Consider the following 16,242-nt stretch of genomic DNA (forward strand, 5'->3'; position numbering starts at 1 on the left):
TTTTCTACAATAAGTACACGTATATAAAAATAAAACTTTGAGTGGAAGCTGAAGAAGCTGAAACTATTTTTTCAAAGGGCTTGGCTATGCAAAGGAAAAAAGGCTACATACATATAGATGAGGATACAAGGTCTAAGGTAAATAGGTTTTTCTATGTTTTTAAATATGAAAAGTCTTGACCATGTTCCTAATATGAAAGGAAGGTATCAAAAGGTAACTGAAAACACAAGTCAGAGAAATAGAATCTTAAGTATAAAGGAAAGACTAGCCCTGAATCAGAGAAGGCACATTTCTTCTCATGTGAGGATGGATGCATTTATAGTTAAGCTGGTAGATGTGAAGATAGGAAGAGGAAGCAGTTGACATCTGAGAGCCTCAAATTTTTTCTATGAAGAGACAAAAAAGATCTGCTAAACACCCTGCAATGCACAAAACAACCCTAACTCCCTAAAGAAACAGTGGACTAGACTAGCAGGTCTCAAGGTATGGTACCTGGGGGTCTACAAGGCAATAGCTAGTCTCAAAATAATATTAAGACATTACCTGCCTTTTTCATTCTCATTCACCCACAGTGTAGAGAGGAATTTTCCAGAAGCTAAATAATACATGATGATTTCACTCTTAAGACTAAGGGTATGTGCATATACATATTCTTGTTTTTAAATTTTCTCAGTTTCAATTTCTAAAACAGTAAATATTGATAGAGATAACCCACATAAAAGTTCTCGGGGTCCTCAATAATTAAGAACATAAAGGGGTCATGAGACCAAAAAGTTTGAGAATCACTGCACCAGGGAATACTATAAGAATGTTCTAATTTTTTTTAAATCTTTGTAAATAATCACTTTTGTTTGTTCCTCTCTAATGAGCAGCAATAAAACAAAAAATTGAACGGGCCAGCCCCACGGCCTAGTGGTTAAGTTTGGTGCACTCCTCTTCAGTGGCCCAGGATCGCAGGTTTGGATCCCCAGCACAGACCTACAACACTCGTTAGCCATACCGAGGTGGCGACCCACGTACAAAGTAGAGGAAGACTGGCACAGACATTAGCTCAGAGAAAATCTTCCTCAGCAAAAAAAAAAAAAAAGTTCAGGTGATAACATCATATTCTCAGCCTGTTTCTGAGAAAGAAAAATCTAAAAGATGGATTCAGACAACTGTCGAAAGTGAAAAAGACTGTGAGACCGAGAGAAAAACAGAAAAAATACACTCAGGAGAAACCCGACTTTGGGAAGGATTCTATCCTTCCTGATGAATCTCATCATTAACCTAAAGGAAAAATAGTGCCACTGTTTTCATTACAATCTAGACTCCTATTTTAGTTTTAGAAAGCACCTACATGGCCATTTACTTCCCAGCTAATGAAAAAAAATCTCTCCTTATAACATTCCTAAATAAGATGATCAGCTAGCCTCAGCTTAAACACTTCCCTGAAAGGAGAATTCTCTATCTTACAACACTTATAAACTCAGTTTTATAAAACATCTAACAGTCCACAAGGTTCCCAGACTATAAAGTTCCATTAACTACTTTATTAATCCCCGATTTAAAACATTTTAAGTATGAGTGTGATGGAAACAGTACTAAAATATTTTCCTTTATCAAGTATGAAAAACATGCCTATTATTAGTCTTTCCTTCATACAGCTCTTACTATTTTAAATAACTGGTAAATTTCTAATCTTGACCCTAGAACAAAATCTAGTACTGCTTAACAAGCTGGGTGCAAAAATCAAGTGGGAAAAATTTTTAAAACACAAAAATATACAAAAGGCCACACCAAACCAAGGGTTTGGAATCTCTAGGTTATGAGTTCTAAAAAATTGGTCTTGTTTGGGTTTGGGTTTTTGGTTTTTTAGCTCTACAGGTGATTCTGGTATTTATCTAACATCAATTAGAACCATCAGGGCTGGTCAGCAATTTATAAAACATCCCAAAATACCAAGGGCCAGTAATTTTTCAGACTTTAACTAAACATGGTTTTTAAAACACATTTGGTTCAGTAACACTTCTAAATATATTATACTCAACAGGGTAATAGCAGTTCAGTTAACATGTTTAAAATCATAATTATGGGGGGCTGGCCCGGTGGCAGAGTGGTTAAGTTCGCGCGCTCTGCTGCAGGCGGCCCAGTGTTTCGTTGGTTCGAATCCTGGGCGCGGACATGGCACTGCTCATCAAACCACACTGAGGCAGCGTCCCACATGCCACAACTAGAAGGACCCACAACGAAGAATATACAACTATGTAGCGGGGGGCTTTGGGGAGAAAAAGGAAAAAAATAAAATCTTAAAAAAAAATTCATAATTATGAAGAGGGCAAAATAAATTATTCATGCAGTATTAGACATACTCATTATCTTGGAAGGAAGGATGTTCAGGGTGTTTTGAGTGCATAGGCTTCATCATAGGTATACATGGCTCTCTTGTTCTATATAACAGCTCTTTTGGAAAAACATTTTGTAAATTAATACTATACAACTATATTGCACCTAGAGTTTATAAAGTTTTTCCTGTATTTTCCTTCTTGACCCTTCCAGCAATCCAGTGAATAACACATGCAGGTAACATCTCCATTTTATAGGTAAAGAAACCAAAATTGTTGCAGAGCTAGCAGATTAATCAGACTCAAATCTTCTGAGTATATAGTCAGGAGTTTCCACTAGACAACTGTATCTTCCCACTCTGCTCTCCATCACAACCAAAAAAGTTGCAGTTTTTTACTATAATGCGTATAAACTTCACTGGTAAGGGCAGAGAAAAACAAAAGTTCATCCTCAGTTTGTTTTTAGCACCTGGCTGACCGAAATCACACAAATTCAACCTGTTCTTGCTATGCCTGCTTTGGTCCATTTTGTTCCCTTAATGTTTTTTGTTTTGGGGGGTTTTTTTTGAGGAAGATTATCCCTGAGCTAATATCTGCTGGCAATCCTTCTCTTTTCTGCTGAGGAAGATTAGCCCTGAGCTAACTGCTGCCAATCCTCCTCTTTTTGCTGAGGAAGACTGGCCCTGAGCTAACATCCATGCCCATCTTCCTCTACTTTATATGTGGGATGACTGCCACAGCATGGCTTGACAAGCAGCACACAGGTCCACACCCAGGATCTGAACTGGCGAACCCCAGGCTGCCAAAGCTGAAAATGCAAACTTAAGCACTGCGCCACCAGGCTGGCCCCACTTAGTGTTTATTTTTTAATTCAACATTTTAGTTTGAGAGGATTGTAGATTCATATGCAGCTGTAAGAAATAATAGATTCTGTGTTAACTTTTACCCAGTTTCCCCAAATGTTAGCATTTTTGAAAACTATAATAATATCACAACCAAAATATTAATGTCAATACAGTCAAGATACCATCGTTTCCATCACCACAAGGATCCCTCACATTGCCCTGTTCCCCTAATTTTTAAACCCTCATCTTAGGCAACATTTGGAAGTATATACTCATTAAGTCCTTACTCAGTTTTATCCATTCAAAATATGAGAACTGTCTTCATAAGCCATTAAAAAAAAAACTTTTTATCACACAAAGTATTGGTCAGGATTGTCACGATAAGACTCTTAAACCAATACTACAACAATATCCCTTGCAGAATGGGATTTTCAAACTAAGACTGCAGTTCTAGCTTTATAAAGTAAAATTTTTAAAATTTTTAACTGCTATACATACTGTACAGTTCCATTTATATGCAGTTCTAGACAAAATTAATCTAAACTGAAAGAAATCAGAACCATAGTTGCAAAGGGGATGGCTGCGAAAGGCTACATGTGAGCTTTCTGGGAAGAGAGAAATATTCTATATCATAACAAGGGTATGAGTTACACAGGTATATCCATTTGTCAAAACTGTACTGGGATTAGGCAACGGTTTCTTAGATATGACATCAAAAGGACAAGCAGGGGCCAATCTCGTGGCCAAATTGTTAAGTTTGTGCACTCCGCTTCAGTGGCCTAGGGTTTGCCAGTTCAGATCCTGGGCACAGACCTATGCACACTCATCAAGCCATGCTGTGGAGGCATCCGACATAGAAGAACTAGAATGACCTACAACTAGAGTATATCACTAAGTACTGGGGCTTTGGGGAGAAAAAGAGAGGAAGATTAGCAACAGATGTTAGCTCAGGACCAACCTTCCAAAAAAAAAAAAAAAACCACACAGAAAGATAAATTGGATTGCATCAAAATTAAAAGCTTTTGTGCTTCAAAGGACACCATCCAGTGAAAAACCAAACCACAGAACAGGAGAAAGTAATTGCAAATCATGCACCTGATAAGAAGTTTGTATCCAAAATATATAAAGAACACTTACAACACAACAATAAAAAATAACCCCCTCCTTTTTGTTTGGTGAGGAAGATTGGCCCTGAGCTAACATCTGTGCCAATGTTCCTCTATTTTGTATGGGGACACCGCCTCAGCATGGCTTCATGAGCAGTGTGTAGAGCCACAGCCGGGATCCGAACTGGCAAACTCTGGGCTGCCGAAGAAGAGTGCACGAACTTAACCACTACACCACTGGGCCCACTCTCCCAATCTTTTTTTTTTTTTTTAAAGATTTTATTTTTCTTTTTTCTCCCCAAATCCCCTCAGTACATAGTTGTATATATTTTAGTTGTGGGTCCTTCTAGTTGTGGCATGTGTGATGCCACCTCAGCATGGCCTGATGAGCAGTGCCATGTCTGTGCCCAGGATTCGAACCAGTGAAACCCTGGGCCCCTGAAGCAGAGGGCGTGAACTTACACTCGGCCACAGGGCCAGGCCCCCTCCCAATCTTTAAAATGGACAAAGGATCTGAATAGACAGTTCTCCAAACAAAGTATACAAAAGACCAATAACTACATGGAAAAAATGCTCAATAATATTAGCCATTAGGGTAATACAAATCAAAACCACAATGAGATACCACTGCTCATCCACTAGGATGGTTATAATCAAAATGACAGACAACTGTTGGCAAGGATGTGGAGAAACTGCAACCCTCATAGTTGCTGATGAGACTGTAAAAGGGTGCAGATTCTTGGAAAATGGTTCCGCAGTTCCTCAAAATGTTAAACAGGGAGGTATCATCCGACCCAGCAGTTCCACTCCTAGATATGTACCCAAAAAAATATGGAAATACATGTCCACACAAACCCCGTACATGAATGTTCACAGCAGCACTACTTATTACAGCCAAAAAGTGGAACCCAAATGCCTATCAACTGATGAATGGATCAACAAAATGTAGTATATCTGTACAATGAAATATATTTTGGCCATAAAAAAGGAATGAAGTAGTGATAGATGCCACGATACGGATGTACCTTGAAAACATTATGCTACGTGAAAGACGTTAGACACAAAAGGCCACAAATTGTATGAATCCGTTTATATGAAATGTCCAGGATAGGCAAAATATAAACATAGAAAATAGGTTAGTGCTTGCCAGAAGGGGGAGGGAAAAATGGAGAGGGACTGCTAATGGATACAGATTTTCATTTTGGGGTGATGAAAATGTTCTGAAATTAGATAATGGTGATGGTTGCATACTTCTGAATATCCTAAAAATCACTGAATTGTACCTTAAAAGGGTATGTACATGTGAATTATGTACATATAAATATTTGTGCATTATATCTCAATAAAGATATTATTTAAAAAGTGTACAGGGAGCCAGCCCCATGGCCAAGTGGTTAAGTTCTCGCACTCCACTTTGGCGACCCAGAGTTTTGCCAGTTTGGATCCTGGGCGCTGACATGGCACTGCTCATCAAGCCATGTTAAGGTGGCATCCCACATGCCACAACTAGAAGGACCCACAACTAAAAAAATATACATACAACTATGTACCAAGGGGCTTTGGGGAGAAAAAGGAAAAATAAAATCTTTAAAAAAATTAAAAGTTAAAAAAATAATTTAAAAAAGTGTACAGTTAAGATTTGTGCATTTCAATATATTTAAATTTTACTTTAAAAAATAATTAAAACAATGAAATGGACTGGGGAGTGGATAGAGGTACAGATGAAACAAGCATGGACACAAAAAAGTTCATTATAATATTCTGTTCACTTTGTATACGTTCAAAATTTTCCTTAATAAAAAGTTTCTTAACTGATGTGTAAAAATAACAATGTAAATTTCTTTAAAAATAACAAAGTAAACTAACTTTCCTAACATTCATTTTTGTTTTTTGACAAAGGTAACAGAAACTTAAATATTAAAAAGACCAGAGAACTTGCTACCTTCACCATTCTTTTGCAATGTTATATGAAAACAGAGACATGACAGAAAACAGGGTGTGTGGCAAAAATGAAGAATACTTCATCTTAAAAATGTACAAAGAAAATTTCAATCTTCTTAGTTTCAATGTACGAAGAAAATTTCAATCTCCTTAGTCCTAAAATAGATCCTCAGCCTTTGGTTCCTGTGGTTTCCAAGGTTAATGGATGTGACAATTCCTAATAAATAGATGCAATAACCCCTAACACTGTGCTGTCCAATACAGCAGCCACTAGCTATATATGGCCATTTAAATTTTAGTTTTAATGAATTAAATTAAGTTATAAATTCAGTCCTTAGTCTCACAAGTTACATTTCTTGTGTTCAACAGCCACACGTGGCTATTGGCTATCACTGGATAGAGGAGATACAGATCAACATCATCAGTGCAGAAAGTTCTATTAGACAGCACTACCCTAATACATAAAAAGACACCCACAGGAGCCTTTTACGTTCCAATTTAGGGTTGTTACACTGTATTTTACTGCAATAAACAAATCCTGAAGAACAGGGGAAACCAACCATAAAAACACTAACCAAGAAATATCATTTATGGGAGTTTAGACTAACTAAAACAGCAGTTAAACTTAACTTTCAGAATCACCAAGCCACAGATGTCGGTCATGGCAACTTCTCAGAGGCAAATTTCCCCATGTGTTAAAATAGATTACCACTATACTGTCAGTTTCCTAAAGTCAGATGCAAAGTTTATGCTGAAATATAAATAAAGCAAATTATCCTTTCAGTCAAGGATCTAATGAAAAGGTATATTTATAATCCATGATATCAAAGAGTTTATGACCCATAGCAAAATACATAGAATAAAACCCCTTTCCGAACGGAGCTTTGAGGCAACAGGCATAATTAAACGGATTATTAACTATATTCTGTTTCATCTAGGAAAAAAACAGTTTAACCAGATGATTTCTATACTTCTAGCTCTAAAATTGTGTGTGCATTTCATCCTGATAGGCATAGATTTCCGTTAATGCCCTTTAACATGAATATGCAATATCAGGAAACAGGTGCACTCTTAATTCAAATATTTTACAATATTTATAGCACTTTAAAAAAAATTGAAGGTGAGCAAATTTAAAATGTGAATTCAAATACATTTTCACATTTAGAACCTAAAAAAACAAAAACAAAAACTTCACCTGGTACTGTCTCTTAAAACTATCACTGCAAATGCTTGAAGTGTGAATAACATTCCAAAGATCAAGAATAGAATGCTCTGTGTTAAGAAACTTAAAATCAACTCTTCCCTTGCCAAAAGGACTTGGGCACCCAAAGCTGTTAATCAAAACGGTTTCATTTAAAGCATTTTCAAACCTTAGAAAGGTCACTTAAGAATTTAAGTACACCTTACTTTATCCATATTTAATACTTTTAAATTCACTGTCTTTGCAATCCACTGCCAAAAAAAGGAATTCTCAAGAGAATGAAAACATAGAAATTGAAAACAGACTGTAGGCAAGGTATACAGGAGGGTCACATGGAATCAATCTGAAGGAGAAAGTTACTACTACCGGAGCATCTGGAGTCAAATTAAATCAGGCACTATTTACATATTTCTAGTTGCGTACTGACCTCACATGGCGCTTTCTTATGTTATACATAGGCCTACTTAGGTTTTCATATTTGAATTAGTAAACGGGTTCTATCTTTAACCAAAGTTAAATGTTTCAGAGAACAGAATAACATTCCATACCCCCTTTTCCCATTGTTCACTAACCCTTACTGATCGTCAAATCACCCCGATAAATCCATCTCTTCCCTCTAGTTGCTTCCAAAGAAAAATTCTAGCCACCAAGGACACCAGATTGTAAAACAGAGTTAAGAGTTCTACCACTAGAAAATACGTTATATTTTGGCAAATTAGTTAAAATCCCTTAAACCGTAACTACGTGAGTTGTAAAAACGAATACACTAATACAAATCTACATCTGAGAGGGAATATGAGTTACATCAAATGAAACAGAACAATCGCCTCAGATTTGTGGTGCGCTCCAAACATAAGGTACCTCTCCCCCATCTCACACTTGCCCTCTCACTTCTTCCCTTTAAGCTTTTAGGGTTTGCTCCCGGGTCCACTTAGTATTCCCCTTATCCTAGTAGTCCATGCCGCCCTTTTACTCTAATCTACCCCCATACTCCAATTTCATACAATTCCACCACCCTCCGTTCCAAGCTGCTACTTCCCTTTGCGCCCTGTAAGGCCCCAGGCAGCCCCTTCACCCTGCTCCCCACATCTCCATCAGTCCCCATTTCCTAACGGCTCCTCCCCTCGGTTCCCCACCCCCTCATCACCAGGTTCATCCTGCCCCTCCAACCGTCTCCCGCCCCCAGGTTCCTTCCTGCCCCTCCAAACACAGCTTCCCCGTCTCAACGCTTCATTTTGTTCCTCCAAACGACTTCCCCAACGCTCTGCTCGCTCCTTTAGTCCCTATTTTCTCCAACACCCAACTGACTACTGCTTTCCATCCATTCTTTTCAATATATACATAAATGCAAGACACCCACAGACACATACCGGAGCCCCCACCCCCACTTCGATCCTCCATCTTTCCCTTTTATACTTGCTTCCTTTCTTCCTCCCCCGCCCCCCCCACCTCCTCCGGAAGAGCCTGGTTCCCAGGCCAAGGTCTCTCACCTCATTCGGTCACTTCAGTGGTGCCAACCGCTTCATACAGGAAAAAACAACCAATAATGTCCCCGTGGGCGCTTCCCCTGCGAGTCCGAGCACTTACTGGGCACCCGCCCCACCAGGCACCCCACACATACACACGCACAAACCGAGGTCCTGGGGACAAGGGTTGGGGATAGAGTGAGCGTCCTTACACCGGCCTCAAACACAGCTCACTTCGCTACAGCCCTTCGCCATTTTGGTTTCCCGCGGACTGCCGGTGCATTCTGGGAGAGCGGAGCAACTCCGATGCCGAATGGCAGCTCTCCAGACCCGCGAGGGGGCGGGGACTGCGCGGCGAGCGCGGAAGGACACCGCGCTCTGCGGCCCCGGCCGAAGCTGAACAAAGAAGGACTCTTTAACTGTGCGGTGAGGCTCAGTTCTTCCGCCGCCGGCGCTAACACAATGGTGAGCGCTGCGGCGCGGCTCGCCGGTGTCCGGCTGCAGACCCTCTCCTGACGGGAAGGGTCGTGTCCAGCCTTCCCTGTGCGTATTCTTTTCCTGAGAAGTGGGACAGTGCTGTCTACATCTTGCCGCGCCGGTTTCCTTTCCGGGGAGAAAACCTTAGATGAAGCACGTTTCTTCTGTCTTCACCCTGAGGCCTGCTCTTCGAATTTCCTTCAGCGAGGAGGAGACCCTGAATGTCAGAATTAACTTGTGTTCGGCGGTTACTGTCCAGCCCCAAATTCCTTCTTATCAGGAACTGCGTATATAGAAGACTTTCGGGCTTTTTTCCCCTGACGATGAAAGGTTTTTCTGTTTCTCTTCTTTGCACATCCTTCCTAATTGTGATGAAACCTGAGAATAATCCCGTGGAAAGTGGTTGATTTTCGGAATACAGAACTTTTTCATCCTGGGGCAGACCCTTAGCCTGCCAGTATCCTGCGCCGACAGGGGTCCCAGGTGACAGACGGAGAGTGCATGCTTGTCGTTTGACTTGTACTTCGAGGCAACCCAGCTCCTCTTAGTAGCCACGTGTGGTCCCTTTGTTTGTAACTTTGTCAAAATATTTTAAAAATCATTTTATATTTTTGTCTCGTATTACATCACAGGGATAGTTAATACCATGTTTCTCTCTCTGAAAAATTACCTCTTGTGGACTAAACTCACTTTGCTCATATTTCCAAAGAGGTTTCCTCAGCCTGTGATCTCAGGATTTGGTAAATAAACGTGTTTTATCCACACCATTCAGTATTTTAAATATTTAAGTCATCGCCCTCCACTGCTTTGCTCCTCCTGGCTCATCGTGCTAATCTCGTTTTGAGTCTGCCTTCTTAACGACAGCCTCACTCTGTCTGCTACTTCTCAAGTTTCACTTTCTCTGAATTCTCTTAGACCATAGTTTCTCATAAATTCGTCCTCAGTGCCCTTCACGCTTTTGGTTGAGGAGAGTTTTGACTTAAAAAAACAGATACAGGCCAGAAATGGATAAAGATATGACACGAACAGGTGTGTTCGCTGTGCAGCCCAGCCTAATCATAGAAGCGCAGTTTGGGAGGATGTTTGGTGTAAGTTCTCGTTGTTTCAAGTGGTCCTCAAGCCTCAACTTCAACATCTTCAGTGGTTCCGTCCCTCGGAAGCAGTCATTTCAATTTCAGAAACGCTAATAATTAGAAAATTCTTCCTTGTATAGATGTATAATCTGCCTTCCTATAATTTCCACTTGCTGGTCTTTTTGGCCTCTTTAGCCGCAAGAAAGTGTTCTAATCCCTTATGCCTTAGAGAAGTCAGTGATGCCTGTCTCTTAAAAAAAAAAAAAGAAGCAGCAGCAGCAGCTTGTTTTTCTGTGTGAACATACAAGTGTAAAAGTGCAATCATTTAATTTAAGGAAACCAGATGCTCCGAGAATCAAGGGCCCTGAGGGAGTCACAGTAAAATACAAAGAATACCTGTAGCTGTGGTCTTAGAAATTTCTGTTAACTAAGCAACATGCAACGGATTAGGACTTTAAGAAGAGGCGAATGTCAGCAATTCCCTCAGGAGTACAAAGTAAAGTAACTCTAGTCAGAGTAAACTGTAGCCTTTATTGTTGTTATTTATTTCCGTGACAGTCACTGGGGTTGTTCACAAAAATGCTGCTTCTCCTCTCTTCCAGACATAGTGAAATTGCACTCTCTTGCACCCTTGACGTTAGGCATCGCCATGTAACTTGCTTTTACTAATAAAATAAGAGGGGAAACGATAAGTATCGCTTCCTAGGAAAATCTTTAAGAGGCAGATGCTCATCCCCTCCTCTCTGCTGTGGCGATCATGGAAGCATGTGTGAGAGAGAACATCTGTCATTTTGGGTCCCTAAATGACAATAAGCAGAGACGAGAGTTGTGGAACCACCACCACAATCCAGTTTTAGAGCATTTCTACCACCCCAAAAATATTCATTATGCCCATTTGCAATCAGTCCCTGTTCCCACTCCCAGGCCCAGGCAATAAGCTATCGATCTCTATAGATTTGCCTTTTGTGGCCCTTTCATATAAATAGACTCAGGCAATATGTGGACTTTCGGTCTAGCTTCTTTCACACAGCACAGTATTTTGGGGTTCATACATGTTGTACGATGTATCAGTAGTTCTTTCCTTTATATTGCTGAATAGTACTCCATTGTATCAATGTACCATATTTTGTTTCCATTCACCAGTTGATGCACATTTGGATTACTTCCAATTTTTGGCTATTAGGAATAATGCTGCTGTGAACATTTGTGTACAAGTCTTTGTGTAGATATTTTTATTTTTCTTGGGTAGATTCCTAAAATTGGAACTACTGTGTTGTATGATAAATTTATGTTTAACTTTATAAGATACTGCAAAACTGTTTTCCAAGGTACAAGCAATGTGGGAGGGTTCCAGTTTCTCCATATCCACACCAACACTTGTTATTGTCTATGTTTTGATTTTACTCATTCCAGTGGGAGTGAAGTGGTTTCTCACTGTGGTTTCAATTTGTATTTCCCTAATGGCAAATGATGTTGAGCATCTTTTCATGTGCTTATTAGCCATTCTTATATCTTCTTTGGTGAAGTGTATATTCAAAAATTTTACCCATTTTTTAACTGGGCTGTTTGTCTTCTTATTATCAAGTTATAAGAGGTCTTTATATATCTTGGGTACAAGGCTTTTTTTTTTTTTTTTTGAGGAAAATTAGTCCTGAGCTAACATCTGCCGCCAATCCTCCTCTTTTTGCTGAGGAAGACTGGCCCCGAGCTAACATCCATGCCCATCTTCCTCTACTTTATATGTGGGATGCCTACCACAGCATGGCTTGCCTAGTGGTGCCATGTCCGCACACGGGATCTGAACCAGTGGACCCCGGGCCACCGAAGTGGAACATGCGCACTTAACTGCTGTGCCACTGGGCTGCCCCCTGGTACAAGTCTTTATCAGATACATAATTTGCAAATATTTTCTCCCAGTCTATGGCTCATCTTTTCATTCTTTAGTGGAGTCTTTTGAAGCACAAAAAGTTTTTTAATTTTTATGAAATCCAATTTATCATTTTTATAATGCCATATGCTTTAAAAAAAAAAAAAAAGATTGCCACCTGAGCTAACATCTGTTACCAATCTTCTTTTTTGTTTTTTCCTTCTTCTCCCCAAAGCCCCCCAGTACATAGTTGTATATTCTAGTTGTGAGTGCCTCTGGTTGTGCTGTGTGGGACACTGCCTCAACATGGCCTAACGAGCGGTGCCATGTCCACACCCAGGATCCTAACCACTGAAACCCCGGGCCACTGAAGCGGAGCATGCAAACTTAATGACTCAATGGGGCCATGGGGCTGACCGCTAATGCCATATGCTTTTGATGTTATATCTAAGAACTCTGCCTGACCCAAGAGCACCAAGATTTCCTATTATGTTTTCTTCTAAAGTTCTATAGGTTTAGCTCTTCCATTTAAGTCTATGATCCATTTTGAGTTCATTTTTTGTGTACACTGTAAGGTATGGGTCTATATTCATCTTTTTGCATATGGATATTCAATTGGAGAAATAAACTTATGTTGCGTTTTAAGCCACTGCAATTTGGAGTTGTCTGCCACCCAGCATATTTTAGTCTCCTCTGACTGATACAATCTAGATATCTGCATATATAAGAACTCAGTAATACCATTGAACTGCCTACCATAATCAGAACCAAAAATGAAAAATATGAAAATTTGAGCAGAATATTCAAAACATTAGGTAATTCTCAAAATTTATCAATGAAAAGTCACAGAGTATGTGATAAAATACTATATTTATAAACCTACAAGCTCCCACTTACTGGCTGTTACTCTCTTGTGGAAAAGGGCTACAAGGCCTTTAGCATTGTTCATTGTGCAGAGAAATGCAAGGGGCTGGCCCCATGGCCAAGTGATTAAGTTCATGCACTCCCCTTCGGTGGCCCAGGGTTTTGCTGGTTTGGACCCTGGGCGAGGACATGGCACTGCTTGTCAGGCCATGCTGAGGTGGCATCCCACATGCCACAACTAGAAGGACCCACAACTAAGGTATACAACTATTTACTGGGGGGATTTAGGGAGAAAAAGCAGGAAAAAAAAAATTGGCGACAGTTGTTAGCTCAGGTGCCAATCTTAAAGAAAAAAAGAAGAAATGCAAATAATCAGACAAGTCGGAGAGGTTAAAGAAAAACATTCTGTGTTCTCATAGAGTTTGCTTTTATTAGTCTGAAAAGGGAAATAAATCTGAAACATCAAAAGAAAAATGAATGTTTCCACAATAATCAAAAGGATTTGTTAAAATTCCTTTCCTTTTTATCCAAAGCTTAAGTGGCCATATATAACATGAACACTGCTTTTAAACCCAGTAATTTGTTGTAAAAGTATATATAGCAAATTTAAACCTCTTGTATAATACATCTTAAAATATAATGTGCCCATTATCAGTTTATTGCTGATCATTTCCAAATTCACCCTTCATTACTTACTTTGTGACAATGGATATGAGCCTTTTAAATACTTTTTCTTCACCAGGTGGCAGAATGTTAAGTTTTGTCAGAGGAGGGTGCTGGAGAGACCATGCTTTATAAAGTGGTTTTCCTTCCTGATTCCAAAGTGCACTGTCAGCAGCCTCCTGCAGTGTGCACGGCTTCTCCAGAGCTTGGATCCTGTAGCACATGCACCTTCCTCAGTCTTTTCAAATCATCTCCTTACACCAACCCCAGAAGACAGCATGTGCTGTCATCAAGTGACATTAGTGCCATCTTGGCAGTCAAAAATTTAAAGTGAGTGATTGAGAAGTGTGTATGCAGTCAAAACAAATCACTCAAGAGTCACAAGAGGTAGGTTCCAATTCCCATCTCTGCATACCCTGCTTATGACACAAGCTTTTGAAGATTAAGTCACCAAAATTTAATTTTGGGGAGAAGGAAATGAGAGAGAGAGAGAGAATTATCCAGTAGAAAGAAAGATAAACGTTCTTATCTGTTTCACACTGCTAGTTTGTCGAGTGAGCATTTAAAGATGTGGACAAGGTAAGACAGACAGCATGAAGTGAGAAGCAGAGTAGCAGAAGCAGGAACTCTGAAGGACAGATTACCTCAGTTGCTGGCCAGCCTCTGTCACTTCATTAACTGAATGATCTTGGGCAAGTTTCCTAAACTCTCACAGCCTGAGCTACTTTGTGGGCTCAATGGGGAGGATAAGAATATCAACATTAAAGCTTTATCATATGGACTAAATGAAATAATATGTGTAAGAGTACTTTATTTTTTCTCTTACAGCAGTTATTGCATGTCTGACTTCCCTGATTCAACTGCAAGCTCCTTGAGGGTAGGAGTTCTTCTTTATATCCTTGTTCCTGGAAACACATCTGGACCACAGAGCAGCCCTTATATAAGTAAATTTTAAAATGGATATTCATTTATTTAACAATATTAAATATGTTCTGTACATGAAGAACTGTGCTGTATACTGTTCAGGACAGGATATGAGCATTAATAATACATATCCACAAAGTAGAGTCTGGAGACAATGATATTAATAAGTAATTAAGATACAATACAAATATATAGAGGTGTGAAAGGGTGTAATGTATCCCAGGAATGAGAATAAATTTAGTGTAACCTAGTGTGAAGGATAGAAACAAGGACAGAAAGGTGATTGGGTCTTGTTATGAAAGATTTCATATGACAAGTGGTATCAGTCAACACGTTTTTTGATTGCAAGGGTCATGACTGCAACCTGAACAAACCTTGGAAGGGCAGAAACCCTTCTGAAAAAAGAAATAGAGACTAGAAAGATATAAGGATTCTCCATATCTCTCTCCTTCCCCTGCCCTCTTGTTTCTGCTCCTCTCTGAACGGCATTTTCTTTCCCTCCTTTTGCAGATGGCCTTCTCTATTTATCGGGAAACCTTTCAGCAAGGTTACCTTTTACTATAGGAACCAGTTAAGAAAGGGGAATTTTTCCCCTCTACCTCCTTCTCCCATCCCCACTCACCACCCTTAGAGTTCTAGTGAAAAAAAAAAAAGAATCCAAGGGAAGTATTCTGATGGGCTAGGCTTGGGTCATATGCCCAACCTGGATCAAATCTTATAGCCAAGAGGATGAGCTACTTTGTTCAACAAAAATTGGATCAATGCCCATCACTGTAGCCGAAGAAGTGGAGTCTTTTATTAGCTGCCACCACAAGAAGCACATAATTGGAGTTGGAGAGAAGGTGTTTCCCCAAACAACGAGGTGCTATTCTGGGCCGCCAAAATACTTTGAGTCTACTAACATGCAATGAAATTTGAACTTCTCTAATAATAATAATAATAACAATAATGTTTATTGAATGTTTACCCTCTGCCAAGTTGTGTGAAAAGTGCTTTATGTTATTTCGTCTTTCCAACAACCCTATGAAGAAGATATTATTAATTCCTCTTTTACGGATGAAGCAACTGAGACACAGAGGAGATAAGCAAATTGTCCAGGGTTACACAACAGTAAGCGCAGATTTTAATCTAGTTTTATTTGACTCTGGAGACCACTCTTTAACCACTATCCTACATAGAAGTAGGGTAACTATCAGAGGCTTTAAAATAAATCCATCCTTTAAAAATATCTCTCGGGTAGTGATGTGGAAATTAGATTGAAGAGGAGAAATACTGCAAATAAAGAGGCCACTGCAACTGTCCAGGTGAGTAATGGGTGAAAGCTTGAACAGAGAGTAAAGAAGAGACTTCAAAGATAGTTAGAAGGAGATATCAACAAAACTTGGTAGTCACTGGAAGAGATAGGTGAAAGAGTGAATTGATTTAAGGATAATAGTTAAGGTTCCTGTCTTGAGTAAGATGAGAGGTGATGACTGTGTTTCTTTGTTCCTT

At 39.6% G+C, this 16,242-nt stretch overlaps 1 protein-coding gene and 1 long non-coding RNA gene across 7 annotated transcripts in view; one reads left to right on the forward strand and one right to left on the reverse strand.

Annotated features, from left to right (window-relative positions):
• MTF2 (metal response element binding transcription factor 2) overlaps positions 1–10,191 on the reverse strand; it is a 69,456-nt gene extending 59,265 nt beyond the window's left edge. Inside the window, exon 1 of one of the 6 annotated variants that reach the window (XM_008529282.2) lies at positions 8,908–10,191. In XM_008529282.2, the coding sequence (XP_008527504.1) occupies positions 8,908–8,912 (5 nt within the window). In that variant the 5' untranslated portion in view covers positions 8,913–10,191. The remainder of the gene's footprint in view (positions 1–8,907) is intronic. The other 5 variants (XM_070592637.1, XM_070592635.1, XM_070592638.1 and 2 more) reach the window with 5 other exon arrangements.
• Positions 9,557–15,728, forward strand: LOC139079177 (uncharacterized). The gene is made up of 3 exons (XR_011532546.1): positions 9,557–9,690; positions 14,656–14,771; positions 15,262–15,728. It is a non-coding gene; the product is annotated as an uncharacterized lncRNA (long non-coding RNA).
• The last annotated feature ends 514 nt before the right edge of the window (positions 15,729–16,242 follow it).

This window comes from Equus przewalskii, chromosome 24 (assembly GCF_037783145.1).
Source record: "Equus przewalskii isolate Varuska chromosome 24, EquPr2, whole genome shotgun sequence".
NCBI lineage: Eukaryota > Metazoa > Chordata > Mammalia > Perissodactyla > Equidae > Equus > Equus przewalskii.